This window comes from Schistocerca piceifrons, chromosome 1, assembly GCF_021461385.2.
Source record: "Schistocerca piceifrons isolate TAMUIC-IGC-003096 chromosome 1, iqSchPice1.1, whole genome shotgun sequence".
Lineage (NCBI taxonomy): Eukaryota > Metazoa > Arthropoda > Insecta > Orthoptera > Acrididae > Schistocerca > Schistocerca piceifrons.
Genome location: NC_060138.1, coordinates 448,071,380 through 448,099,217, shown reverse-complemented (window position 1 = coordinate 448,099,217; position 27,838 = coordinate 448,071,380). Strand labels below are relative to the sequence as shown.

At 43.9% G+C, this 27,838-nt stretch overlaps 1 protein-coding gene across 2 annotated transcripts; it reads left to right on the top strand.

Moving 5' to 3' along the window:
• Positions 1-559: 559 nt before the first annotated feature.
• Positions 560-24,666, top strand: LOC124797386. Of its 2 annotated transcripts, XM_047260781.1 has the most exons (4): positions 560-806; positions 19,138-19,326; positions 20,724-20,816; positions 23,294-24,666. In XM_047260781.1, exons 1-4 carry the CDS (start codon positions 686-688, stop codon positions 23,686-23,688), a joined length of 798 nt encoding a protein of 265 aa, XP_047116737.1. In that variant the 5' UTR covers positions 560-685; the 3' UTR covers positions 23,689-24,666. The 2 variants fall into 2 exon arrangements, with proteins under 2 accessions (XP_047116737.1, XP_047116738.1); XM_047260782.1 differs by lacking the exon at positions 19,138-19,326.
• The last annotated feature ends 3,172 nt before the right edge of the window (positions 24,667-27,838 follow it).

Here is a 27,838-nt window from a genome sequence, read left to right as displayed (position 1 = left end):
GACATACGAATCAAAACAGCCTACTGATTTCTTCGACCTACCACCATAATTAAACTCTACGTTCATTTCTTCCACAAATTGCGTCCTCCACCTACACATTTTACCCAATCGAATAGCTGCCACGGCAATGAAAATTCATGCACGTCCTAAGGATCACTGGATCGTAACAACATTGGCACAGGCACATCGTACGACAACATAAAGATCGGGTCGCCAAGTTTTACGGAGTAGTCAAGTGGCTTGGGGGTGGGGATCCTATTGGAGAAGAGACCGTAAGAATCAGCGTAAAAATCGAGACACCTCGATACGACGCAGCCAGATGTTTTGCGCGTGGGGACGTCTGAAAGACGAGACGAAGTCCACTGCTGTGCAGACGTTCTCGAGATGTGATGCAAGCGGCCGCCTTTACCGCTAAGCACTCCTTCTGGGTACCGGCAGATAAGCGACGCTGCCGGCATGGCGCGGCGCGGCGGCGCGGACGCGGCCTGCCTCTGCCCCGTGACGTCACGCGGCGCTGTATATATCCGGCGGCGCTGCGGTCGGCGCGCCAGACAGCGCTTGCTGAGTCACAGAGACGGACAGTGTGTGCGGTGAGAGTCGAGTGCGAGCCAGCGGTCTTCTGCAGAGTACAGAATCCGACAGCACTTCGCAAGTATACGGCGGTACCGCGACGCGCCACGGAACCATGACGTCGACGCCGCGAGAGGGCCGCCCCTGGAACTGGTGGCAGCTGGTGTTCTTCCTGCTGGTGGTCGTCACGCCGCTTATGTTCTCCGCAGCCCTCGCCACACCCGTTCAGCCCGACGGTGAGTTCTTGTTTACCGCTGCGTCCCCGAGCTGTCTCTCGCAGCCGGTGTTCAGCGCAACGTTCGCCGCTATGCTCTAAGCTTTTCAGACGAGGTGTTTAGAGGTTTCCTCGGGAAATAACGTAGTGACGAGTAAACTGCAAAAGTGCCACAGATTTTGTGCTCCTCTATCGCGATTAGTGCGGTGGTCACCAAAGTTTTCTGTTTTATTTCGTTCTGAATGGTGAAGGAACTGATAATACCAGTGGGTGACCAGAAGGATTTCTAAGGTTTCGCGTCAGTGTGATTCTTCTAAGAGACTCGACATTGTATCTAACAATGTGTTTAGAGGCAAAGGTGATGCTATAATGAAGGGATTCACACGCGTCAGATATGAAGAGTAAACAGTGAAAAACGAAGTTTTGTTACGCGGTGACCCAGACGCCGGTTCGAATTCAGGTTCGGCACAGTTTTTATTTCTCATCATTAACCCGTTTCATTATAATATGTCTACGAATGAATGTAGCAGAATATGGAGTGCTTTGTCAGTCTAATGTATGACTCTTCCAATTTCATCCGTACCATTCCAGTGTCGAGACAAATGCCATCCTAACAAAAAAGGAGGAATCTCTTCCTTGACTAGACTACTAATTCATTCACAAACTGGTTTTCGCCGGGTTATGCAATCATTAGATCCCGTAAGACCTGAATAAACCAATATAACTGCAAAACCTTAAGGAATTCTTTCTTCTTTTTGTCATTATTGCCTTATTGATCCACGAACCGATAGAGAATTCAGTCAATGAAATAAATGTCTGGTAAACCTTGAAATCGAGACAAGAATGACAAACCAATGATTTTTTGTTGCCACAGGACGGTCTGTTAGAAACACAAGAGTAGTTAAGCTGTATTAGTGTTTCCTATAAAACTACTCTTTCGGGAAACTAGCCACTCACGTGCATGATTCCAGTGAACGCCATCGAAACTTCAGCATCTAGTTCAACGACAAGTATTTTCCGAAACAAAATTTAAACCGATGCATTCTAGTCATGCTAGTTTTACATGAAACATGTCAGCTGTAGCAACCATACTGGAATTACAGCAGTTAATTCAATCTGATGTTCGGCTACCTCATATCGCGTACCGCAGAAGCCCAATGGAGAGTCAGGTGATTGAATTCACGCACTGTTTATTCTAGACTTCGCTCCGTCAACATCGGATCGTCTGCTGTCCTAACTCACTGACGTTAAAAGTGAACAGGGCTCTCTTATGTGACCGGAATAGCCGAATGGCTGGCGCTGCCAAGCTCGGTGTTGGCGAGAGAAGTTAGGTCTCTTTTTCTGTCTATCACAAATTTTGCATACGCTAGTAAACAGTTAAGTGTCCTTTTTATGTAAAATTGTTTCGATCTGCCGCAGCAACAGGAGCACAACTGTGAGTAATGGATTTCATTGCAATTACTGTTAATAGTTTTTTGATAGTTCAGAGTTTCAGCAATAGTTGTTTGTACATACGTTATTGCAACAGTGTGTCAATCCCAGAACCAACCAATAGCTGAACGACTGCACGTCTTTGTCATTGTTAAAACTTAAAGTACAACTTGAAGTACAATGAAATTTGTTTTTCCCGTCCGTTAGTCGGAGTAAGATACAAAGATCGCAAACAAATGAACTAAGTTTCCTAGGGAAATTGAGTAATAGTGTCTTACACAAATGCATTATGTGGGGATGTTGCAAAATACGTAGAATCAAACAAAGCGTCTAGTGTGAGCAGTGAGATATGTCGTAGTTACAGAAGGTTTTTTTTTTTTACTTACTTAATATCACACTTGCACGCAAAATACCCATTCTTGTTACGATACCGTGAACATGAACTGCAAAGGAAAAGGGATACCTGACAAAATATAACAATTAAAATAGATTTCAGTATATTTATTCCACGTAATGCGGTTTTCAGTGGCTTGTTGCCATTGTTTAACTTTGATAACTGAATCCTTTTGCAGCGACTTGGGACGGTAACACTTAATCGCGGTTTTTAGTAGTATCACACCCAATCAGTGTCTGAGAAATGGTGTCAGTCACCCACTAGCTTCAGTCCTCCTGTAGACTTGGGATGCAAATTAATTACAAATATTTTGACCTCAGAACTAACGGAACACGAAACATGTTGGATACGACCTCAATAACTAATTATTGCTATCAGTGATTTCTGAATGGCTAGATTCCGTATAGGTAATGAGACAAATAATTTGTCTTAAAGGCTGATCTTTGGCTGACCTAAAAACATGTACCACAGACAGCTGCTGTGGAAATTTTTATTGTTCCTACGAGTTTAAATTGTTACTTACAGGCATCAGATTTCTAGTTACAACACGAAATTTCTTCTCTAGTTCGTTTGACGCGATGAAATCTCTCGCTTGTCTAGGCATGTTTCGGAATTTCTGAACAGTCATGGTTTAGTAAAATAGCATTCTCTCTCTCTCTTAAAACAGGTCAAAGTATTAAAGGAAGAGACGCTCCTAAGGACAGCCTCTTATTTGACAGGAACTGACTGTTTTAACTAATTTTAACTAAATGACGTACAGCTGATGTGCCAAATAAGAGTTTTTCAGAAATACTTGAAATCTGTGAATCAGTGCTTCCTTAAAATGTTTTGAAGTAGCCTCAGCAGTAGCTGCCACAAAGTTAAATATAAATAAAATTATGGTTTTCCGTGAATGTATACAAGCTATGGGCCCCTGACTACTCGAAATTTTTTTGATTTTTAACTATTTAAAAAAAGTGAGCTTTATATTCAGATTCGTTCGGATCTCACTGTCTGGGGTAGCAAACAGATCGCAAGTGTTCCGACTGCACGGCAAAATATGTTAACGATAATCCACTGCATTTGCAAGCTGGAGACTTATCGACTTCCCGGAATCGAAAGCGACCGTATACTGATCGTTTTCTCGACCCCGTAAATGAGTCAAGCCACTTTGGAGAAACGTATCGGAAGGGCATTCCGTGGAAAATTCGCTCGGTGGGCGAGCCCCCCGGCGGTCGCGAGCTGCGACCGTGCGCCGGGCAAGGTTGTCCGTGACGCAGGCGCTGCTCCGATCAGCTGCTGCCGCCTATTTGCGGAGTTTGATCTCTGGCGCGCTGGCTGCCCCCGCCACCTGCGGGCTCCGGTTACCGGCCGCTGCCGCTCTCTCGCTCCACTTGTCACCCGCCTGCTGCTAGGTGGCCGACGATTTGCGGAGGCACAACTGCCACTTGGCCGTAGTCAAGTGAAGCGCCATCTTTCAAGGATTTTTGTCATGTCTTGGCAATAAAATTTATGAATAACAAAAATAAACTAATTAACATGACAATCAATTACGTAGAGCTGTAGTCTGATAAGGATGGGATAGGTAGTCGGCCGTGGCCTTATGGTAGGAACGATCCCAGCAGTTGCCTGAAGTATTTTAGGGAAACATCTAAAAATCAAAATAAGGTTGGCACGATGCAGATGGGTTAGTGCTATAGTGTTCTTTCATTTCACACCCCCAGTCGCTGCACGCAGTACAAACACTCTGCACACATTGTTTTATAATGTTAACACTACAACCTGTCAGGTGACGCCAGGACAACAGCCGTCGCTATTTGGATTCCATCTTCTCATTTGCTAGCGTGAAAAAGCGAGTCAACATCCCTCTATAATGTGTGAGATATTGAGGCCAGGAAGAGGATGAGGTGTTAGTACTATTCACTGCAGAGCTCTGAGAGTACGTTTTTCGAAATAAGAGAAAAACAATGTCTACCCAGGGACCGCACTCCGATTGAAGCTGTGGAAGTGTCTTCCGATGTAATTATGTTCTCTAGTACGAATAGTGTAGCTTCCTATTTCGTTAAATTAAGATACTCCTATTACAGTCCTAACAAGCGTGATGGCACAGTGGTAACACAACTGAATAGTATTCGGGAGGAACACTGTTGAAATCTCCATCCGGCCAGAGAGATTTAACTGTCCCGTGATTTCTGTAAATCGCGTAATCAAAATGCTGGAATAGTTCCTCTGGAAGGAGACACATCCGATTTTCTTCTCCACTCTTTCCCATTACTAACTTGTGTTCCGTTCACAAAGAGCTCGTCGATGGGACGTTAAGCCCTAATATTCCTTGTTCTGCCACTTGTTTCGCGACGGATTCCTTGGCTAAAAAGTTCTCAGTAAACTTGCTGCCTCAGAGTCCAATAAAATCCGTTGCTTTCTATGACTATATGTCATAGTCGTCAAGTGATATGTCTGCTCACGATGATAGACGTGGACATCGAGAGCTTCGGATGTTGTCTGAATTTGAAGTGGCAAGTTTACCGATAACTTTTATCCAAATAATCCTTTGTTCAAACGTGCCACGTGATTAACAGAACATCCGTTAGCACATTACTTCCATCAGTGAACACTCATATAAATTGATTGACATTACCAGTTTCAACTGAGTATTCTTTATCAGTACCCATAAACATTTCTTTGTCGATATTTGCGTCAAAACATGCCATTTGACAACTTGACTTACGGCTCCTACTAGAGGACCGTCCATAGTGACTACTCATTAATGTATCTGGACATCCCATTAAAATGGTATCCTCGTTAGCTTAGTAGGCAAATTTCAGGTAGAAAGAGAGAATGTCTAGAAGACACTGCTAAGTCAAACTTTTGAGTTGAGGCGTGGTCCGATATTTCAGTTTGAAATATCTGTGACCAGCTTGCTATTCAGCACACAGCATCAGTTTCTAACCAGGGTTTAAGAATTTTAATAGCCGGATCTTTTCACGTTATCATATTTTTTAAGTCATGCATTTTCAGCTCGAAGTAACATATAAGCCGGATGACAGGTGTCATATATTCAAATGTGAAATATTTACAGCAGCTTCATCATTCTACAAGGCACAAAGTTTTCGCTCACTTCCATTACTTATAACAGTATTTTTGTTTTATATAAAGCTTGCGCTGTAATTCGCATGTCTTTCGTGATGAGATGTGGTGATGAATCATGAACATGCTGAAATGACGTTCCAAGTGACATGGATCTGAATGCTGTTCTCGTAGGAGACTATCAGTTTGTTACAGTTCCTTGGTACAGTAGTACGCTAATAAGAAACAGTGTCCTACAAGTGCAGTCCTCGAGGTGTGTGTGTGTGTGTGTGTGCGTGTGTGTGTGTGTGTGTGTGTGTGTGTTTCACGGACATCGCTATATGCTAATTGATATCGTGAAACTACGTGATTTTACTGTCGCAGTGACACCAAAACTGGTTATCAAGTTCGGTTGGAAGATACAAGCGGGCAGCGAAGGGGAAGACTCGTAAAGATCGATTTTTGTGGACGCATCACGAATCAGTTTCGTTAAGGAGTAGTGCTCTGCAATATTCCACTCCGAATCAGTTCCTGTAAGCTTCACTTTGGACTCGATTCGAGTGCTCTTCCAGGTCTCGAACTACGATTACCTTCTCCGAACACGGCTGGAGTACAGCAGGTAGGCAGCACGGACAAGTGCCGGCAGTGTGCGCATGCGCAGACCTTCCTTTCTGGATGCGTCCGGCGCCCCGCGAAGAGCAGCGACGCCCTCGGATGGCATCGGCGGGCGTGTCGTGTGTGGTCCTTTTGTCATCCGACGCGCAGCGACTGACTGGCGGCCCGCCAGCTGAGGGTGGGTGTGTTCTGGCAGGGCGCACGCCGCTCGACTCCGCAATGGGCGTGCACAGGCAGCCGACCCAAGGCCGCCTCGGCCAGGATACGTAGGCGGACGCATTACATACACAAAGGTCCGCCGTCACTGTTTCACTTTCACCCCGTGCTGTGGTACGCCCACGACTCTTACGCCGGTCACATGTATATTCACGTACTACTAAGTTGCCGGGAAAACACGCAAAAGATACTGTTGCAGGAGTACAGTTCGTCCCTAGCTTTCTACTAAGTGAAACATATTTCTTCCATTCTTTCAGCTTAGTTAGGTATCTTCTTGTAATATCTCCACCGAAGATAATGTACTAAATTAAACATCATATAATGCATGTCCCACAATTTCATAAACGGTTCAAGAGTTAGATACGAGATTTTCCCATAAATACTATCACATATTGTTCTTCACTGTTACTCATATTTTTACCTAGAGAGGGTGGCGCAATAATTAAGCCACTGTACTTCTATTATTTGGAAGAAATAGAACTCAAATAATAATAATAATAATAATAATGCCCGGCCTACAATATTTCAACTTTCAGCGTTTTTCCAAAATCACTTAAAGCGAATGTCGAACTGATTTTTTTTTTTTTTTTTTGCTAGGCTGAGGTCCATTGTATGTCTGATCGTTACCCAGTCCGAGACGCATTTTAACTACCACGTCCCTGACAGTTTGCTGAACTATAATCTTCATACTGATCTTCTTACCGATTACTCAGACGAAAGATATCTATTCGTGACTTGAACAGGCATGGTTACAGCACCTGCAAACGGACGTCGTAATAGTACGTGACGAAAATATCCATGGAAACCTGTTTGGAATACTCACAAAGCATATAGCGCTTTGCAGGTAATATTCTGTAACCATACTGAGGGAATTAGATTGGGAAATGAGACACTTAAATTAGTAAAGGAGTTTTGCTATTTGGGGAGTAAAATAACTGATGATGGTCGAAGTAGAGGATATAAAATGTAGGCTGGCAATGGCAAGGAAAGCGTTTCTGAAGAACAGAAATTTGTCAACATCGAGTATAGATTTGTGTCAGAAAGTCGTTTCTGAAAGTATTTGTATGGAATGTAGGCATGTATGGAAGTGAAACATGGACGATAAATAGTTTGGACATGAAGAGAATAGAAGATTTCGAAATGTGGTGCTACGGAAGAATGCTGAAGATTAGATGGGTAGATCACATAACTAATGAGGAGGTATTGAACAGAATTGGGGAGAATAGGAGTTGTGGCACAACTTGACTAGAAGAAGGGATCGATTAGTAGGACATGTTTTGTGGCATCAAGGGATCACCAATTTAGTGTTGGAGGGCAGTGTGGAGGGTAAAACTCGTAGAGGGAGACCAAAAGATGAATACACTAAGCAGATTCAGAAGGATGTAGGCTGCAGTACGTACTGGGAGATGAAGAAGCTTGCAGAGGAGAGAGTAGCATGGAGAGCTGCATCAAACCAGTCTCAGGACTGAAGACGACGACAACAACAACAACAACAACAACAACGTATTTGTGAATTCCACATCTGGATTTTGTCATGACGTAAACAGTGGGGAACAATCAAAGCCTACTGGCGATCCAACAAGGGTGGCGAAACGTAGTTGGGAGGAATGTACCTTGCGTTATCTGCCATTACCTTTATAAGTATCATAAAGAGCAGTACTAATCCTAAAATTACCTGACCAAATCTTGAACTCGGACATTCAACTTTTGCAGGTGAAGTTCTTGCCGACAGAGTTAACAATGCACGCCTTAAGAGCCTTAACTCAACCACTATCTTTTTTTTCTTTTCAAAGTGTACAGAATTCCTCCTACGTATCTCGAAGGTATAGCACTATCAGGAGAAAGAGTGTCACGAAGAATGGCTAAATTAGAACGAACGGCTTTTTACTACAATTCTATCTTCTTGTTCAAACGTTTCAAATGGCTCCGAGCACTCGGAGCGGTCGGAAATCGATTTGGTGTTGCGCCGCTTTTCTTGATTCAAGATGTCCGTTTACAATATACGGTCCGAGAGCAGTTGTCGAGCTGTTACAGTGGACAGCAGAGTGGTGAGGCAGGACAGAACAGGAAGGCCGGTGCAGCTGCGAGAGCCCGGGGCTGTCCCGCGGCAGCCGGAAGTGCTCCAGATCTGTGCTGCACCGAGCGGTGCGGCGCGCCGTGTTTTATGGAGCACGCGGTGCCCGCCAAGCCGCCACGGCCGACGGGTTTCCGTTAGGCGCTCAAGGCCTGTAGGCAGCTCTCGAACGGGGCTCGCCGTGTTAGGGTTCCGTGGTCCGTATTAACTCACGCGCTAGGCCGCGCTGGCGCGGGGTAGCTCACACTCCAGTGCTGCTTTCAGAGGAGCGATCGTACACCAGCGATGGAATCTGTCAGGGAGCGGGATAAGCGTATTAATTCCGAGAGCAGACAAGTCAGAACTGTATACACAGTAAGTAGGTATCGGACTATACACAGAGTCGTGGGATACCTCCTAATGTCGTGTGGGACCTTTCATTTGCACGACGTAGTTCAGCAACTAGACGTAACACGGACTCAACAAGTTGTTGGAAGTCCCCTGAAGAAATATTGAGCCACGCTGCCTCTATAACCATTCACAATTGCGTAACTGTCGTCAGTCCAGGTTTTGTGCACGAACTGATCTCTCGATTATGTCCCGTAAATGTTCGATGGGATTCATCTCAGGCGATGAGGATGGCCAAATCTTTCGGTCGAACTGTCCAATCGCTAACAATTGTGGCCCAGTGACGTGGTGGATAGTCATCCATAAAAGTTTCATTCTTTCTTTCTGTGGGCCTTGTTCGGCTGACGCGAGGTAGGCAGTGTTATTGCGGATTTGGCAGTGTTAGTTGCAGAGGGTGGACGGATGCCCTTCCTGCTGCCACCCCGAACCCTTTGGGATGTAAGTAGAGTACCCCAGCTGTCTGCGTCTAGTGTAGAGCGAACGTTTTCAAATGTCTGAGCGTCATGGAACTGAGGCGGTACGTCGGGACCAGCCCAGTATGCACCTAGTGGGACGTGGAAAACCGCCTAAAAACCGCGTCCAGGCTGGCCGGCATACCGACCCTCGTAGTTAGTCCGCCGGGCGGATTCGGTTCGGGGACGGCGCGCCTACCCGAGTCCAGGAAGCAGCGCATTAGTGCTCTCACTGTTGTTTGGTAAGATGACGTCCATGAACGGTTGTAAACGGTCTTCAAGTCGCAGAGCATCCAGAAGACCCAGCCTATGTAAACATAGACCACAACTTTATGGAACCACCACCAGCTTCCGCAGTGAATTGTTGACAACTTGGGCCTGTGGCTTTGTGGGCTCTGCGCCACACTCGAAACCTATCATCAGCTCTTTCCAACTGAAATCAGGACTCATCTGACCAGGTCACGGTTTTCCAGTCGTCTAGGTTTCAACCCGTACGGGTACGAGCCCGGGAGTGGCGCTGAAGGCGGTGTGCTGCTGTTAGCAACGACAACCTCGTCGTTCGTCTGCTGCCATAGCTCATTAACGGTAAATGTCGGCGCATCCTCCTAACGGGTACGTTCGCCGTACGTCCCACATTCATTTCTGTAGTTACTTCACGCACTCTTGCTTGTCTGTTAACACTGACAACTCTACGCGAACGCCGCTGTTCTCGGTCGTTAAGCGTAGGCCGTCGGCGTTGTTAGTGGTGAGAGGTAATGCCGAAATTTGGTATTCTCAGCACTCTCTTCACATATTTCCTAACGTTTTCTGAAATGCAATGTCCTATGCGTCCAGCTCCAGCTACCATACCACGTTGAAAATATGTTGATTCCCGTCGTTCGGCCATAATTACGTCTGACAGCCTTTCACGTGAATCACCTGAGTACAGATGATAGCTTCGCCAATGCACTGTCCTTTTTGTATCTTGTGTACGCTATGCTACCACCATCTGCATATGTACATATCGCTGTCCCACGACTTTTGTCACCTCAGTGCAAGGATGCATAAAACGAAAACATCTTTTCATATTAAAACATTGCCCTCTAGGCCAAAATCGGCAGAATCGGGACAGACTGACCGCCGTGTCATCCTTTGCCAATCGCGTCATTTGGACGCAATATGGAGGGGTGGACATCAGCTCACCTCTCTCCCGCCTGTTTTCGGGTTAGGAAATCCGATGCCGCCGCCACTCGGTCAATCAGTTCCACAACTGGCAATACTGGTCCCCGTTCCACCAAGGAAAATACCTGGCAGTACCGGGAGTCGAACCCGAGTCTTCCACTAGACTGTCAGTCTTGATGAACACTCAGCTACGGAAGCAGACTCTTTTACATCAACTGAAAATTGTGTTTTTAGTGGTAGATTCATGGCTGTTTTTGTGGAGAAACAAGCCACCTACTCGCTGATTCTTTTATACAAAAGCAATTTCCAAATGAAGGAACGCTTATTTATTGATGCTTACATGTCGTCATGTAGACGACATTGTGCATAGAATATTTCCGAAAGGAGTCATATAATAAATAACACAAATGTAAGAATTGTCTGTCTGGATGTTTCTAATTAAAAATGCAGCGTAAAGTTTTTTCCACAGCCACGAATACGCATAAGGCAACATTCCATCTTACCACGTTCAGTAGAGTCGCACCACTTATTGTGTTATGCCGTTTTTAAGGAGTCGTGTGTTGCCTTTAACATTTACGGCATACTAATTTCCAAATGCCAGTTTCCAACTCAGTTTATCGTGGACAGATTTCTAAGTTTTGGAACTGTGAATTCTCAACCTCGGTGTTCGTATTTAGTAAGTAAATTTGTTTCGAACGGTTTCTTTATCATTACATAATCACAGTGAAACGCAATCGCTTTGTACAGATTCGTAAACGGACGAGTTATTTTATTCTCAGGAATAATCAAGTATAACGTCGTACTTCGTGGATGAGCAAATATTTCCTAGCATTTTATGTGTTTTATAGTTTTATATGACAAAAAATGATTTAAGAACTACGTAATGCTACTTATGCCCATTGTGTTTGATAATTCTAAGAATACAGGTCGGGATAGCTAACTCCAGGCGTACTGAAATTAATCGTTTTGTAAGTATATGATTAACACTAATAACTATCCCGTCAGGAAGCACTCTTGCTCGTAGAACTATTAAAAAAATTGTATACCTCAGTAATTTCGATGACCTTCAATTCTTACTATGGAAACATCTGTTTTTCGGCCATCAGCTATGCCCACCTTGCCGAGACTTCGAGGATACTGCGCGAGCAAGAATTCCAGTTCTTACTGTGCGACAGCAGAGACTGGTCGCCTTAGCAACAGCTCCGTCCACGTGAGCTCTGCCTGGCCTCGGGGACGCATAGCTACAGCAAGGCCGGCTCAATTTGTGGCCGATTGAATCTTGACAGTTTCGCCCCGTGTCAACTACAGTCTCCTGCTAGCTCAATATTGATACAATCAGTTAGGTCATCTCCGCATATCGAGCAACACAGGAGAAATTCTTGTCAGTATACGCGAAAGTGAGTGAGTGAGTGAGTGAGTGGTGAGTGAGTGAGTGAGAGAGTGAGAGAGTGAGAGAGAGAGAGAGAGAGAGAGAGAGAGACTGACTGCGACTGCGACAGCATATAACAAGAGAAATATTCCAGGTGAAGAGCGAACCACGTAAGAATTGAAATAAAATGTGAATGCCCGCATCTCGTGGTCGTGCGGTAGCGTTCTCGCTTCCCACGCCCGGGTTCCCGGGTTCGATTCCCGGCGGGGTCAGGCATTTTCTCTGCCTCGTGATGGCTGGGTGTTGTGTGCTGTCCTTAGGTTAGTTAGGTTTAAGTAGTTCTAAGTTCTAGGGGACTGATGACCATAGATGTTAAGTCCCATAGTGCTCAGAGCCATTTGAACCATTTTTTTGTGAATGCATTATCATCATTACGACTTAGTAGAAGGTTACGTCATTAATTCAAGGCATATATCTGGTGGTGACAATTGTAATTATACTTTAACTATTTCGACCTATAAATGTCCTACCAATGTCAGAATTTCAGCCTAACTGAACCAGGCAGCGAATGTTACCCTGCAAGTTTTGAGATCCATCCAAAGCTTCTTTTCCTGTCTAACGACGGACGACTGAAATGACCTTAAAGTTCCAGGAGTCAGAGGTATTGCGCGCAGCGAATGTAGGACCTTCTACGCAGTAATTATTTATCCCGTTCCGTCTTTCTTAACTCCAGCCGCAAAGACCTGTTTGTCGCACAAGCTGGCCGTATTTAGGAAAGCGAGCGAGCTTGTTTGAACAGAGATGTACCTGTCCGTTGGGCAGATAACGCTTATTTGCTCGGCCGTATTTTAACCCATTCCCCTTACTCACTGTTATCAGGCTATGCGGTCTAACCGCTTCCTGGTCGGTAGTACACGCCCAGAGGACGACACTACGTCTTCTGTGTAAAAGCAGACAGGGAAAGGATAGTGGTAATTTCTGGAAAAAGAAGAGATACTCCTACACGATTCTAGAGTGTACCAATTCTTCCTTTGTCTTTCGTAGCGTTTACCTTGTTAACCGTCTAATAGGGGGTCCACTTTCTTCAGGATTTGAAAGATTTCATTTTATTAACATCGTGGTTGGATGCCCTCCCTGACGCCAGCCGTCAAGGTAACCTAAGGAAGCGAGGGATGTCGTGTGCGCCATCTGTACACCTATAAATCTTCCGGTCCGTGTTACCTCCCTGCCTAGCAAGCGAGCACGCAGGGCATTACGCTATACGAGCACGTTGTAGAATATACCAATAATACGTTTGCAAAACTGCACTCATGAACATCACACACACTGAATACAGTCCTATTGGTTTTGGATAATCCAGAGAAAGTTGACGCAATTTCAATACGCTGTGTATTTCTGCTCGAACGTAAGAGCAGTTCACAAACAGTTTTTTTTTCCTGGAACTGTAGTTACTTGGTTTACTCACCAGACTCTTATCGGTGATTCAGTCGTAACTATGAACTACAGTGGCCTTTAGATAAGCGGTGGAGTACCCATGAGCAACGCCTCTCTCCTCTCTCCCTAGCCCTCCCCTCCTCTTGTGGTTCTTTTATGCATCTAATGTACCCTTCACAAGGCTGTGTTAATGATCCGTGTGTCACTACGGGTTCAATTTTTTTACGGTAAACTAGCGCTAAATGTTATATAAAGTAAAATAGTATTTGACAGCTTGTCTTTGTGAACGGTTCATTTCACTCTATGCAAATGCCTCATAGCTAGCATAATACGAGCAATCGACAGACTGAAAACCTGCATCTCCTAGTTAGTGCAGTCAGTCTGGCATCTTTAGGCGTAACATCCTTTGCAACCGTAAACAAATGTTTCTCAAGTTTCCTCTTCTATTCGGCCTTGGAGCCGCATAATTGCCTGTAATTTGTATGCTAGTGGTGTGTCAAGCAGTGTGTGGTGTTGCAAAAAGACATAAAAGTGATTATTTAACATTATAGGAATGTGAAAATATGGGCCTGCATCCAGTCCTCAGTGTTAATGAAGATGTTAAGTTATTGACGATCTCACCTTTAAGTAAAATGCAGTAAAATGGACACATTGCAAAAAACTTTGTATATTTAATCTTCCACTGCTCAGATAGAGCTTTGTGTTAGCGTTTATTTAACGTAGTTTAAAATCAGCAGCAGAAATGTGACTTCTGATAGTAAAGAGGAATGAAATCTGCGCTGCTGGGCAAGAAGAATATTTTGAGACAGCACGTCGGCCCCTTCCGTGGCTCCCAAATTAACATCGCTCTGCGCCTGGTAAACAGATGCCTCTGATTCCTTCTTTCTCGCTTGCGTCCACTGCGTGCCAACACGTCCACCAGGCGTTGTACACCCTGCTCCCCTACAAGCACATCAGCCATAAACTCTGATCATTAAATCTAGCCAGCAGGGTGAAAAATTGTGTTGGCTAGGAGGGATCCGTACAGTTTTTGATTGTTGCCTCCCTAGCAGCTCTTTCGTTCTTTTTGAAGGAACCTCGTTTGGCAGTGTCATGAACTTAGACATTATTTGGAATACAACTTTCTCCCTAAGTGACACAGTCGCTTCCGCACGTCTACAGCAGCAGTTTTTATTGCTAGGAAGTTCTCAGCGGACATTGCGGGAAGATTTTATATCGGATTAGTCAGTAAATCGCGCTTTTCCTGCAAGGCATGATACCCGTGGTAAAACTTCCTCACTTAGGACGATTTTGTAACGCACGGACCACGTGCTTCGTCTTCTAAACTGCACTACTGTTGAGATCTGCCTTCTGGCTGTTACATCAGTCACTTGTTATACTGACGTCAGACTTCACCTGTTCAACGATAAGGCTTTCGAAGGAGGACGTTAGTTACTGACTCTGTAATCACTTGCTCGGACACACAGTTTACGTAGTCTGCTGAAGGACAAATAGGAAAACGAATACTATATCAGTACTAACGACGATCGGGGAGAGAACGATTCGATGACTTTTCCTGAGCAACTGCCTTTGAAATGCCCAAGGAAAAGATACTGATACCTCGATAATACGTTAACCCTAGCAATCAACTGTTGCGCTGCATTGATCGATTTGAATAGACAGGCTTTAGATAGCTTCTTACAGGACAATTCCATTTCCCATCCCGGTTCTTAACAAATCACTGTGATTTGCACCACGAACAGCTAAATTACGTCGTTAGCCTTTTCCAAATACTCACTCATATACTCTTAAATAGTCAACTGATCGCCGTGTCAATAACAGTGATTTTATAAAAACCGAGTCGAGAGTGGTATGGTTCTAAATAAATCTTTGGCCGTGGCACCTGAAGCAAGGAAAAAGTCTAAATCTTGCACCCACAAAGACAATCTCAAATGCTTTCAAATATTTCGTCAATAAATCTGTAACATTTTAATCATGTTCTTGCTGATGTTTGCAATTCGTTCTTCGACCTACAGGTGCCCGTTGCGCTTCCGCAATTGTCGGCCTGGAAAAGTCTTGATCTTCTTGTTGTTAGTTACGCTTTCGATGCGTCCCAACTGCTTACGTAGAAACTGAAGTTCATTTGTTCGTTTTAAGACGTCTTTCAGTCCTTTCGTATTTGATAGAACTGTTTCTAGTAGACAACAGTTTGGTTCGGTGACATTCTAGTTGTCTGATGCCTTTAGTTTTCTGTTACCCAGTCGCAACTCAATCCGTTAAAATGTGGTTGTAAAGGACGCAGCGTCCCCATCTCTGTTGGCGCTTGTTGGAGCACCGGCTGGTTCATTTGGATTCCCGCCACCTCGCAGCCTGCTTACTTCACTCTGGCAGCTCGTCTCTAGTATTTCTGGGTTTTAGTTATGCAAAAGCTGACCAACTGGTGGCCTGGAACTATGCCGTGCCGTTCTTGCAGCCACCGCTGCCTGGAAAGAAATACTGTTCTCTTGGGACGGCAGAATGAGGTGCGGATTAACCTAAGCCATGCGCCATTGTTTGCGCCTTAAGAGCTCAGATGCGACACTCGAATGACACTAAAATTAGAGTTGTTTGCGTGCAAATAATGGGGTGATAATAGTCGCGAGATGATGCGGCTTAACTGGGGCGTTTCGACAGCGACGGACGTGTGCCAGGCTGTTTTCGAGAGCGTACGTGAATCTTTGCCGCCTTAGAGGCATCGCCATGGTGTTGGGCGTCGCGCACTGGGCGTGGTCATTCGTGACGAAGCCTGTGTGCCGGACTAGAGTGAACACAAGACAGTCCTCGGTTTGAAGAGTGTTAGCTGATGCTTCTTATCAAGAGAGTGTGTGAATATGGAACGAACCAATCCGTTTATAGCCTTAAATTTACTGAGAAAACTGCATAACCCACTGGGTGACTGTCTGGCCGGAATTATTTTCTTGTGAAACTGTTTTTCCACATTTACATGTCATAAACCTTTCTATCTACTTTCCTACCATTAACGCCCTCTACTTTCCTACATTTTCCCGAGTCAAAAATTTTTCGGGGGCCTAGTCTGCCTTTATTTTTTCTGTGCACTGATTTGATGCCTTTTTTTCTGTCATCGTTCTTATTATTAAGGAATAGCATTATTATTATTTCCATATTTAGTTAGACTTCACTTTGCACCTAAAATTGTGCAACAGGAAGCAAACAATATTTATTCATTATCGTTTAACTGTCCTGTCAGTTTGCATGGCTGACGTATAAAAAGAAGGAAAAACGAGGAGCCAAAACCGCTTCATCTTGAAGTTATTATGGTAGTACTTATGACTTTTCTCACCTCTTCTTCCCTGTAAGTTTCCGTCAATTATCTAGTACGCTAGTTATTTTTTATTACTTTCGACAACTTTCCCGAAACTTCGGCAATACTGTTTCTATACGACCCGATGCAGCCGGTTCACCGTATGTTGCGCGTTCAACGAAGAACTGAACTAGCTCTACATTTCGCAGGCGTTGCTGTTAACCGCCTAATTTATTCAGGCACGAACTGAAATAATGCTAACTTAAGTTGTGGTTTGCGAAACTTACTATCTGCTTCCGTGTCGCTCAGTGAGTAGCACTGCAACTCATAACGCGGAGGCAGGTAAACCAAATTGTTCGAAAATAAACCTCTACGTTGGAATGTAAGCTTCGCCGGCTCATAGCAGTTACTTGTCAAAATTGTATTCTAAGTTCCACGTTCGTGTCAGCCTAAAACAGCGTGCAAGCAGATGGTTTTTAAGGAATAGGTAACTGACACGAACAGTTCGACTTGCATGTTGCCATCTGACAGCAGAACGTTGGTGGATCATGGACGTAACACACATTATCTCAAATTGTGCGACCAGGAGAGCTGCACAGGTTCCATTTTTAGCGTTTAGTGACACTAGTCAGACTGACTACTGACTGTTGACTCTACTCGTCTTTGTATACGCTCCAAGATCCCTCTTAAATAGGTGTGATACGGATGTCACACTTGAGCCTTTCTTTCAGTTTAAGGTATACATCTGTTTCTGAAGCATTCTCTGCAGTAGACAGACAACAATTTTCCGTTTCCCTATCATTAAATAGCTTGCCATTTTCTTGATCTGCAACTGGTGAGTTAGCTATATGAATGTGCTCGATTCGTATTTACAACTTATTTTCTGGGCGAAGATGCAGAACGAACACGAATGCAAGCAAGGAATGCAAGAGACAGTCCCAGTGTTTATTCCTACGAAGATTGTGGGAGCTGTCCCGCTTCCCACACGCAGAATACTGTCCCTCGCCACAGGACCTTCCTGGCCCGCGCTGTCGCCAGTAACCCGGTTCTCAGAGGGCCACAAGGGCCCACCGACAACCACTGTCGGATTTCATAAACCCGTGATTCCTACGACGATTCTGTGTCACGGACATATTGCGAGACCAGTCGTACCGGCAGCCTGCGTTGAGCCGTGTATCCTTCCCTTGGCGCGCTAGAAAAGTGTTGTTCGTTCTGTGCAAGGTGTAAGCGATAATTTTTCACATCGTACGAAAGTACTGTCAGGAACTCGAGGTTAACAATTTCATACAGGCCACTTGTCGTCAAACATGTATGAAAAGTACCTTAAATGGGCCTACAAAAACCACCCAAGGTCCAGCGCATGCGTGTCGCGCGAGATTTTGATATCATTTCGATCTCTACGCTTAAATTGTTAGTCTCAGATATCAAAGATGAATATAATATTTTGTTTCATTTCATTCTGGGGCGTATTTTAGCCAGAGGCCGCAGTTTTACAGTATTTCAAGATAAACTTACAAAATTTTGAGGTATATTCCCGAGAAGAAAGATCACAGGCGGCCCAGTAGCCTATAAATTTGCTAGTCTTGACTTTCTCTATACCACGGTGGTACGTTGTAAACAGTTTACCGTTTACGGCCTGTATAAAAATTTCGCTCTGTTTCTATCGTTAAGTTCGTTAACAGCGTAGCCATTGCGACCTTGCTCTTTAATGCTACAACAATTAATGTTGAACACTGTCTGCGATATCATTCCAACATCATTTCTCGCATACGCTGAACAAGTACTAAGCTGTCATATTACAAGTATGTAAGATATCCCAGTTTTCTACAAATATTTAGCGCCGCGCTAGGCTGTGATATCAGCCTTCTACACTCGTGCGTTCTGTTCTGGTGATTTGCTCGTGTTCTTGTATAATTTCTGTTTATCGAATAAACTGCTGGCAGAAGTGAACATAGGTGTTAATTCGTATCTGACAGGGACTGTAGTGCGGTGCTGATACATTATTTTCAACAGATTGACTGTCTGTAAACATAATCTTAATAGCTCATGACCGAGAAACTCCGAAGACTTTCCGATAGCTGCTGTAGTCTGATCTGTCTACAGAGCCCTATGTTTGAATGTAGTGAGAAATATCACTAATCAGATATTACGTCAACTTTAAAATGGTCCGCTTGCATCTTCCCGCAAATTTGCTGGACTGGTTTCTTCACAGATAGCACGGAGGGAAAATAAGCTGACAACATTTCTACGAGGGCCACGCATAGAAAAAAAATTGTCGCGTCCAAATTAACGTTTGAGGGTGACGACTGCTTTTACTAACACGCTGCATAGCTTATTGCTTCGCTGTGCTAAGGCATGTTACTAACATTCAAAACTGCGCACGCACGTTCCGTTTTAGCCGCAAGTTCTTATTTCTTAATTGTTCTTTTTCCTCTTGAAGCAGTCTGTCTAAATCGCACGTAAATTAGTTTCTGATGGTATTTCATTCTCTGTAGGGGAATCTGAAGCCGAGAAGGACGCTGATCCCATTCTACAGTATCTCAAGAGATACATTTCAAAAATGGGATACATATTCGGTGAAGATACTTCCGCAAATTTGTTGCCTTTTTCAACATCGACACTCGATGACGGGGAGGAGGATACAGATTTAGCACCAGAGCGTGCGGAGATGACCAGGCACAGAGGTATATCAACAAGAATAGTGTAAAGCGTAAAAGAACTTTGTATTTGTGCCTAACAAAACTAAAATTATTTGTGCGTTTTTGACGATATAATCCTATATTAACAAGTTTTATTGTTGACTAACCGACGATTTACCTTCCTAACAATTGGCTCTATAACTCTTTTCCTTAAAACAATACTTTCCAAAGAAACATACTAATTCCTTAACTTAGGTTTGAAGCGTACCGTTACTAGTAGTTCCATCAACATTTTAGGCGTATAGACCTGCATTGCCTCATTCTTCCTTCCACTTCCTCTGTCAGTTTTTCTTTCTTCCTCTTGTACCTTTTTTGTCCTATTTCTCTTCTCTCCTGCTCATTTTTGTCCCTCAGAAAAATAACTTGACAAGTAACAGTTAAATTTTTTAGAACTCAACATTTAATATGATATAATGTAAGTAACAGCTATAATTAAAAAATTGAAGTAAACATAGATGTTATTTAAGTTACATGGATGTGTTAACCTTCTATTTACATTTTTGCATTAGATTTAATTACTCTGTTACACGACTGTATGCATGGCCACAGTTGAGAGAATATGAAATTAAAGTATCTCCTTAAGACTGGTACACGTTCATATTTAAAAAAATCATGTTCTCTCTTACTGTGAATATGTTTCGGTATGTATTGACGCACTCAGTGTGCTTTGCCTCACATAGTTCTAGAAATGTGAGGAAGAAACTTCACATAAATAAAAAATAATACGCAAAGTGGCACCACATACACCTCCAATGAATGCGCAATTTTAAATGCGTTGAGGAATACGTTTCAAATGTTTGTCTTGTGCGGAAGAACCATATACTGTGTTTCCCTTTTAGTCTGCTGAGAGAACTAGACTGAAACGGGAGTTGGGCCAAGAGACAGTGTGCTGAGATTAATATGTTTAACATTGTTAAACTGCAATACAGCAACATGTGTGTAGCTGCGTTTTGGCTGTAGGAAGATACAAAAGGCTTGATTGAATCTTCAACACTAATTCCAGTTATCTGAAAAGAACTCCGGAAATCTTATACCGAAAAGCAGCTTTTACGGTTTATTGAGACATTATCCATTACTCAGAGATAAAAAATGGCGGAATCTATAAAAGGACTCATGTTACTCGCATATTATTACGATAAGTTTTTGACATTGTTTCCTGGATGTATTCCTTAATAATACGTTACGGAGGTTTCGATCACTATTTTAAAGAGCCAAGCCCTGGTGTCGTGTATGTAATGCACAAAGTAACTTCCGCAATCTAATTTCTTGAAAACACCTGTGCTCCTGAAAATTTTCCTTGTTCTTTGTCCCGCACTAGCTTTTAAAGTCAAACGCAGAAAGTTTTGTACACGCTTCTTATGGTACCTCTTCTTGTGTTGCAGAGGACGAAGAGTTCGCCCCAATAGAAAGGATATTCTGGGGGGAGAGAGAGGATGAAACGAAGACGTCAACAACGCCGAAGTCGCCGTCCTCAGGTACGGAATAACTAACTACATTAGAAGATAACTAAGTTAATGTGTTTCTCTCTCTCTCTCTCTCTCTCTCTCTCTCTCTCTCTCTCTCTCTCTCTCTATATATATATATATATATATATATATATATATATATATATATGATCTCGGAGATCAGAAAGTTTCTGTTCTAAGGGGGTCCGGTCAGAATCGGTGTGCCATGCCAATCAGACAAAATCGCCTTAAGCAATAGGGCAATCGTCCCACCGATACACCAGGCTGAAGATACCCCTATGGTAAAGCACCGTGACCTGCTGTTTGAAGTAGTTCGTAAGTGCCTGCTGCACATGATTGCCTCTTTCTAAGGGACCAAAGGCGTGTTGGGCAGATATCAGGTCTGTAGGGTGGGTGCTGGCGTGTCTCCCACGCAAGTTGTCATAACTTCAGCGTTACGTCGTCTGCAATATAGGTGCGTGTGTTTCATGAAGGAGCAGCGCACCTTTCCACAACGATGATTTTCGACAGATTTTCTGGCCATGCACAGTTTTATTCTCCGATGGATGTCCACTGCAGCAGGCTAGAAAAGAATAACAGCTCCATGGTTCTGTTTGGACGCATTTGGTAATAACGTCGACATAATTCACGTTTCCATATTTATTGCATACACGTCAGAAAGGCACGAAAGTCACACTAATCCCGTGCCTGCGTTTCAGTACTTACATATCTGCGTCGGAGTCATGCTACATTGCATATGTGTAGCAGCAATGACCTCAAACAGAAAATTTTTGATCGTTGTTTTATACACAGGGTGAAATACGAGTAAGTGAAGATTTTTTTATACGTGGTACCTTCTCCTTCCACGTTAAGTCTTCAGAAACGTCACGAACTTATCGGCCTGATGTTCCCTGCAGTGTCGTATTGCACTACTAACAAGGGGAAGGCCTCAGGCACGGCCAACCGATTCGCCTCGGATTTGGCAGGTCGCTTGTATACAACCTAAAACGAAGGAATCTAACATATTTTGGGTGAACACCCCCGCAATTTTGAGAAAATCACCCCTAAAGGCTATGACGAGTAATCGACTCAAAATTGGAACGATCGATAGATAATTGTAAATAGAGCATTTTTCATCATCAGGTATGGGGACCGCAAACACAAACTTTTCCACAACTTGAGGAAAGAAACTTTTACAACTGCCTCTTCTGTACCTACATGGTAAACGCTTTTCGCCGACAGCACCAATAGCGCAACGGACGAGGTAAGTGGCTGGGAATCGGTAAACCCGGGTTCGAATCTCAAAGAAAGCTAGCGGATGCCATTCCTTTCGCTTGTATTTTTCCATATCTCAATTGTATGGATAGGAGGTTTAATAAGGTAAGTAAATCAATAAGGAATGATAATAATAAGGTAGGCAAACTAATTTTCCGAACGCCGTCAGTTAGTAAAGTATGAAACTTTCAAGCCTTGTCACATGAAAACAACTCCGAGTAAGAATGCTGCGAATTCCTCACGAGGGACCGCAGATAGCCAACCGCGCGACGCTTGTTTACAGCGAGGCACGGGACAGAATGCACGCGGAGAGAGTTATGTTGTCCCGGTTGCCTATTCGTCATATTGTAGTTGTGAACCTGGAAGAGTGAAGGTGTCCAGCATGAACCTTATAGAAGTCAATCGGAAAGAGTTGTTTTCCGTCATCAGGCTGCCGCGAACCTCGCGGATACATGTAGTGGTTTTTCCGTCGTTACAGCCCCGAATGAAATACGTTTTGTGAATGAATACAGTTTCTTCGAGATTCGAACCCGGGTTCTCCTATTCTCAGGCAGTTACCTTGGCCGTTGGGCTGTCGGTGCAGGCGGCGAAAATCGTTTACCATGTGGGTACAGAAGGGACAGTTGTAAAAGTTTCTTACCTCGATTTCTGGAAAAGTATAAGTTTTCGGGTCCCACACCTGATGGTGAAAAATGCTCTATTTACAATTATCCTCGATTCCTCGTCGTTACCTTTATGGATGATTTTCTAAAAAACGCGGGGTTGTTGACCCAAAATATCTTACATTCCTTCGTTTTAGGTTGTATACAAGTGATCTGTCAAATTTGAGCCGAATCGATTGGCCGTGTCTAAGGCCTTCCCCTTGTAAGTTGACAACGCCTGTCAGTGTAGATTACCCGTTTCGCATCCATGTGCTCACACTTCAACGCCTGATCACTTGACCTGCTACCCAGTGGAAAATAAGCATTAATGTATTCCTCTTGTCATATATGCTTCGAGGTGCTAACCAACCCACAAACATATGACTCATGATGGCTATTGTTATTAGTCTGGAAATCATGTAAATATCGATGTAATGTTGTCCTGTACACCGTCCCCAGTCAGGAGTAGAAATATCTGCACTTACAACCGTTGCATCCTGTATACTTCCTCAGCTTCAAGCATTCCCCTTAGGTAGTAGACCTACTGTGAGTAAACTTGTGTACTTAGATAGAACTTCTCTCTTCTTGCAGACGGTAACGACAAGCCGAAGCAGCTGGACCCGTGGTCGCTGGTGTGGTACATCGGATCGTTCGGCGGTCTGGTGGCGTTCTTCCTGGCGGTGAGCTGCAGCGAGTGCTGCTGCCACAAACCGGCGGGCAGCCAGGCCGCGGGCGCGGCCGGGGGTGCGGGGGCGGGCCTGGACGAGCCCCCGAGGCTGCCCGCCGTGGCTGAAGGGCCGCCGCCCCCGCCCTACAGCATGTTCGCGCCGCCGCCCTACGACTCGCTGTGCTACGGCGTCACCGACGAGAAGGACAAGCTGGAGGTGTTCGTGGTACCGGTGCCCGTGCACAGTGCGGGCGTCTCGCCGCAGTCCGCCTACACCCACACCCACAGTTACAGCCAGAGCCACAGCCAGCCACCGTAATGCCGCCCCCGCAGGGCGCGGCCAACGCTCTCCAGACAGCTCGAGCCTGCAGCCGAGTCCGCTCCACTAGAGTGCCTTCCCAGTCTGCGGAACCCGTTACCGGTTGTGATTCCCAGTGAGTAACAGGCGGCTGCGCGGTGGGCCGCAGGAGTCGGGTCATCACGGCCGACGCTATCCACGTGCGTTCACCACCAGCTGCTGTGTCTACACTGTCGATGACTGTACAGATACTGGAGTATTGTTAATTTCTCATAAGCACCCGGGTCGGTGCAGACATATAACGAAGTATCTCATCGAGGATGAAATGAGAAGTTGCATTTTTTGTTTCTTCATTAAATGGCGCATTTTCACGTGCCTTATTCGTGAGTTTTCTAACTCTCACCGATACTTTTTTTTTGTTATGAAGGCTGTGTTGTGTCACTGGAGACGATCTCCAGGTTTCTCATAGTGTGTGTACATAGTAAGTACCACAACTGAAGAAAAATTTTGTAAAAATAAAAAAAAAACAAAGACTGAAATATCCTTCGAAGGGCTTCAGTGCTTCGAGCTTCAACGAAAGTGCCTTTTGTTTCGCTCTAAAATGTACAGTGAAACTGGTCTGGCGCACAGTGTACGAGGAAGACGTGTGCTCCCTTTGCAATCGGCGTGCTGCGCCGAGCGCTTGGAATGGAGAGGTGTTTCACTTCGAACTCAGGGGATTTCTCGCGGTGTGCAGCAGACTGAGCCAGACCAGTGCGTGCCACGGTGGTGTCAGTATTACTCCGTGCGTGACCGGGGTTCGGTTCCCGGAGAGCGCAACCACTGCCTGACTGACTCGCGTCCTGTGTACGTATGAGCGGACGTGTACACATTCCCAGTGAGCCTTAGGCTAGACATGCTAGTCCCACGATATACGTATTTTGTACTACGCTCTTTTGTACCTGCCTATTTATTTATTTGAATACTATTTATATTTATTAAATACAATTTTTATGAAAATCTGTGTCGTTTACTTCTTGAGTCTACCCTAATCCCTTCGTCAATCATTGCAATTCCTGCTTCATAAAATGAACATAACTACCTTATGAAAGTGACCAGATAGCACTTGGTTGAATTTTCAATACGTTCACTTGTGCAAAAGGAGATGAGAAGATGCAGGAGCGCAGAAGGTTTCACTTTTTCACAAGTCACAAATCATGTGTGTTCTAAAATAGACCATAACTTGAACATCTTTCTAAGAGTATCTTACATGTATTCGCTTAGCTTTTTAAGTTGGCAGTTGTTGCCTGTTGTTCTCTAGGGGATTTGTAATGTTTAGTAAATTCTTGCTTTTACTGACAATTTAATGACACCAAACACTCAGTGTTGTTAAACAAGCAATCGAGGACCAATAATAATACATTACTTAACAAACGCAGTACAAAACGTGGAAACGGCCATTGATGAAAAACTGACACATCATCCAATATAACATGTCAGTGCAAAAATTGAATTTCGTGATTCAGTGTAACGGAAGAGAAAATAAATAGCATTTCACTAATCAAAGATCATTTCAGTGCTTTAAAAGCTTTCATTTCTTCAGTGATAATTTTCATTGTAAAACTTAACTACAATAGTGACAGTACTAAAATATAGCTCAATAAATCTTTCTTTCCCTTCTGGTGACATCCAGTTGCTACAAGGTTGTAATTAGAGACGAACCTCTATCATGGCTCTTACTACGCTCAATACGTAATCAAATTGAGTTGGAAATCTTATTAATGAGGTGGTAAGTTCCTATGGGACCAAACTGCTGAGGAACGATATCTCTATTAACTTTAAGTGATGTTGTGTGACTACAAGAAACGTAGGTATGGATAGGCAGACCATCGCCCTCTGGAACACTAGACCAGTGTCCCTACCCTGCACAATCTCAGTTACAACAAACAGAGAGCATTCGCCTGAAGACTCGAGCACAAAAAGCCAGTTTATTGAAGTTCGTCAAAATTTAACTAGCAAAGAAAACTGACAGAACAATTAAATTTATTCATATTCATGGCCTTGCTGTGCTGGTACTGCGAACGGCTGAAAGCAAGGGGAAACTACAGCCGTAATTTTTCCCGAGGACATGCAGCTTTACTGTATGATTAAATGATGATGGCATCCTCTTGGGTAAAATATTCCGGAGGTAAAATAGTCCCCCATTCGGATCTCCGGGCGGGGACTACTCAAGAGGACGTCGTTATCAGGAGAAAGAAAACTGGCATTCTACGGATCGGAGCGTGGAATGTCAGATCCCTTAATCGGGCAGGTAGGTTAGAAAATTTAAAAAGGGAAATGGATAGATTAATGTTAGATATAGTGGGAATTAGTGAAGTTCGGTGGCAGGAGGAACAAGACTTTTGGTCAGGTGATTACAGGGTTATAAATACAAAATCAAATAGGGGTAATGCAGGAGTAGGTTTAATAATGAATAAAAAAATAGGAGTGCGGGTTAGCTACTACAAACAGCACAGTGAACGCATTATTGTGGCCAAGTAGACACAAAGCCCATGCCTACTACAGTAGTACAAGTTAATATGCCAACTAGCTCTGCAGATGATGAAGAAATTGATGAAATGTATGACGAGATAAAAGAAATTATTCAGGTAGTGAAGGGAGACGAAAATTTAATAGTCATGGGTGACTGGAATTCGTCAGTAGGAAGCCGCCTTGTAGAATTTTGCACAGAGCATAATCATAGCTAACACTTGGTTCAAGAATCATGAAAGAAGGTTGTATACCTGGAAGAATCCTGGAGATACTAAAAGGTATCAGATAGATTATATAATGGTAAGACAGAGATTTAGGAACCAGGTTTTAAATTGTAAGACATTTCCAGGGGCAGATGTGGGTTCTGACCACAATCTATTGGTTATGAACTGCAGACTGAAACTGAAGAAACTGCAAAAAGGTGGGAATTTAAGAAGATGGGACCTGGATAAACTGAAAGAACCAGAGGTTGTACAGAGTTTCAGGGAGAGCATAAGGGAACAATTGACAGGAATGGGTGAAAGAAATACAGTAGAAGAAGAATGGGTAGCTCTGAGGGATGAAGTAGTGAAGGCAGCAGAGGATCAACTAGGTAAAAAGACGAGAGCTAATAGAAATCCTTGGGTAACAGAAGAAATACTGAATTTAATTGATGAAAGGAGAAAATATAAAAATGCAGTAAATGAAGCAGGCAAAAAGGAATACAAACGTCTCAAAAATGAGATCGACAGGAAGTGCAAAATGGCTAAACAGGGATGGCTAGAGGACAAATGTAAGGATGTAGAGGCTTGTCTCACTAGGGGTAAGATAGATACTGCCTACAGGAAAATTAAAGAGACCTTTGGAGAGAAGAGAACCACTTGTATGAATATCAAGAGCTCAGATGGCAACCTAAGCAAAGAAGGGAAGGCAGAAAGGTGGAAGGAGTATATAGAGGGTTTATACATGGGCGATGTACTTGAGGACAATATTATGGAAATGGAAGAGGATGTAGATGAAGATGAAATGGGACATAAGATACTGCGTGAAGAGTTTGACAGAGCACTGAAAGACCTGAGTCGAAACAAGGCCCCGGGAGTAGACAACATTCCATTAGAACTACTGATGGCCTTGGGAGAGCCAGTCATGACAAAACTCTTCCATCTGGTGAGCAAGATGTATGAGACAGGCGAAATACCCACAGACTTCAAGAAGAATATAATAATTCCAATCCCAAAGAAAGCAGGTGTCGACAGATGTGAAAATTACCGAACAATCAGTTTAATAAGTCACAGCTGTAAAATACTAACGCGAATTCTTTACAGACGAATGGAAAAACTGGTAGAAGCGGACCTCGGGGAAGATCAGTTTGGATTCCGTAGAAATGTTGGAACACGTGAGGCAATACTAACCTTACGACTTATCTTAGAAGAAAGATTAAGAAAAGGCAAACCTACGTTTCTAGCATTTGTAGACTTAGAGAAAGCTTTTGACAACGTTAACTTGAATACTCTCTTTCAAATTCTGAAGGTGGCAGGGGTGAAATACAGCGAGCGAAAGGCTATTTACAATTTGTACAGAAACCAGATGGCAGTTATAAGAGTCGAGGGGCATGAAAGGGAAGCAGTGGTTAGGAAAGGAGTGAGACAGGGTTGTAGCCTCTCCCCGATGTTATTCAATC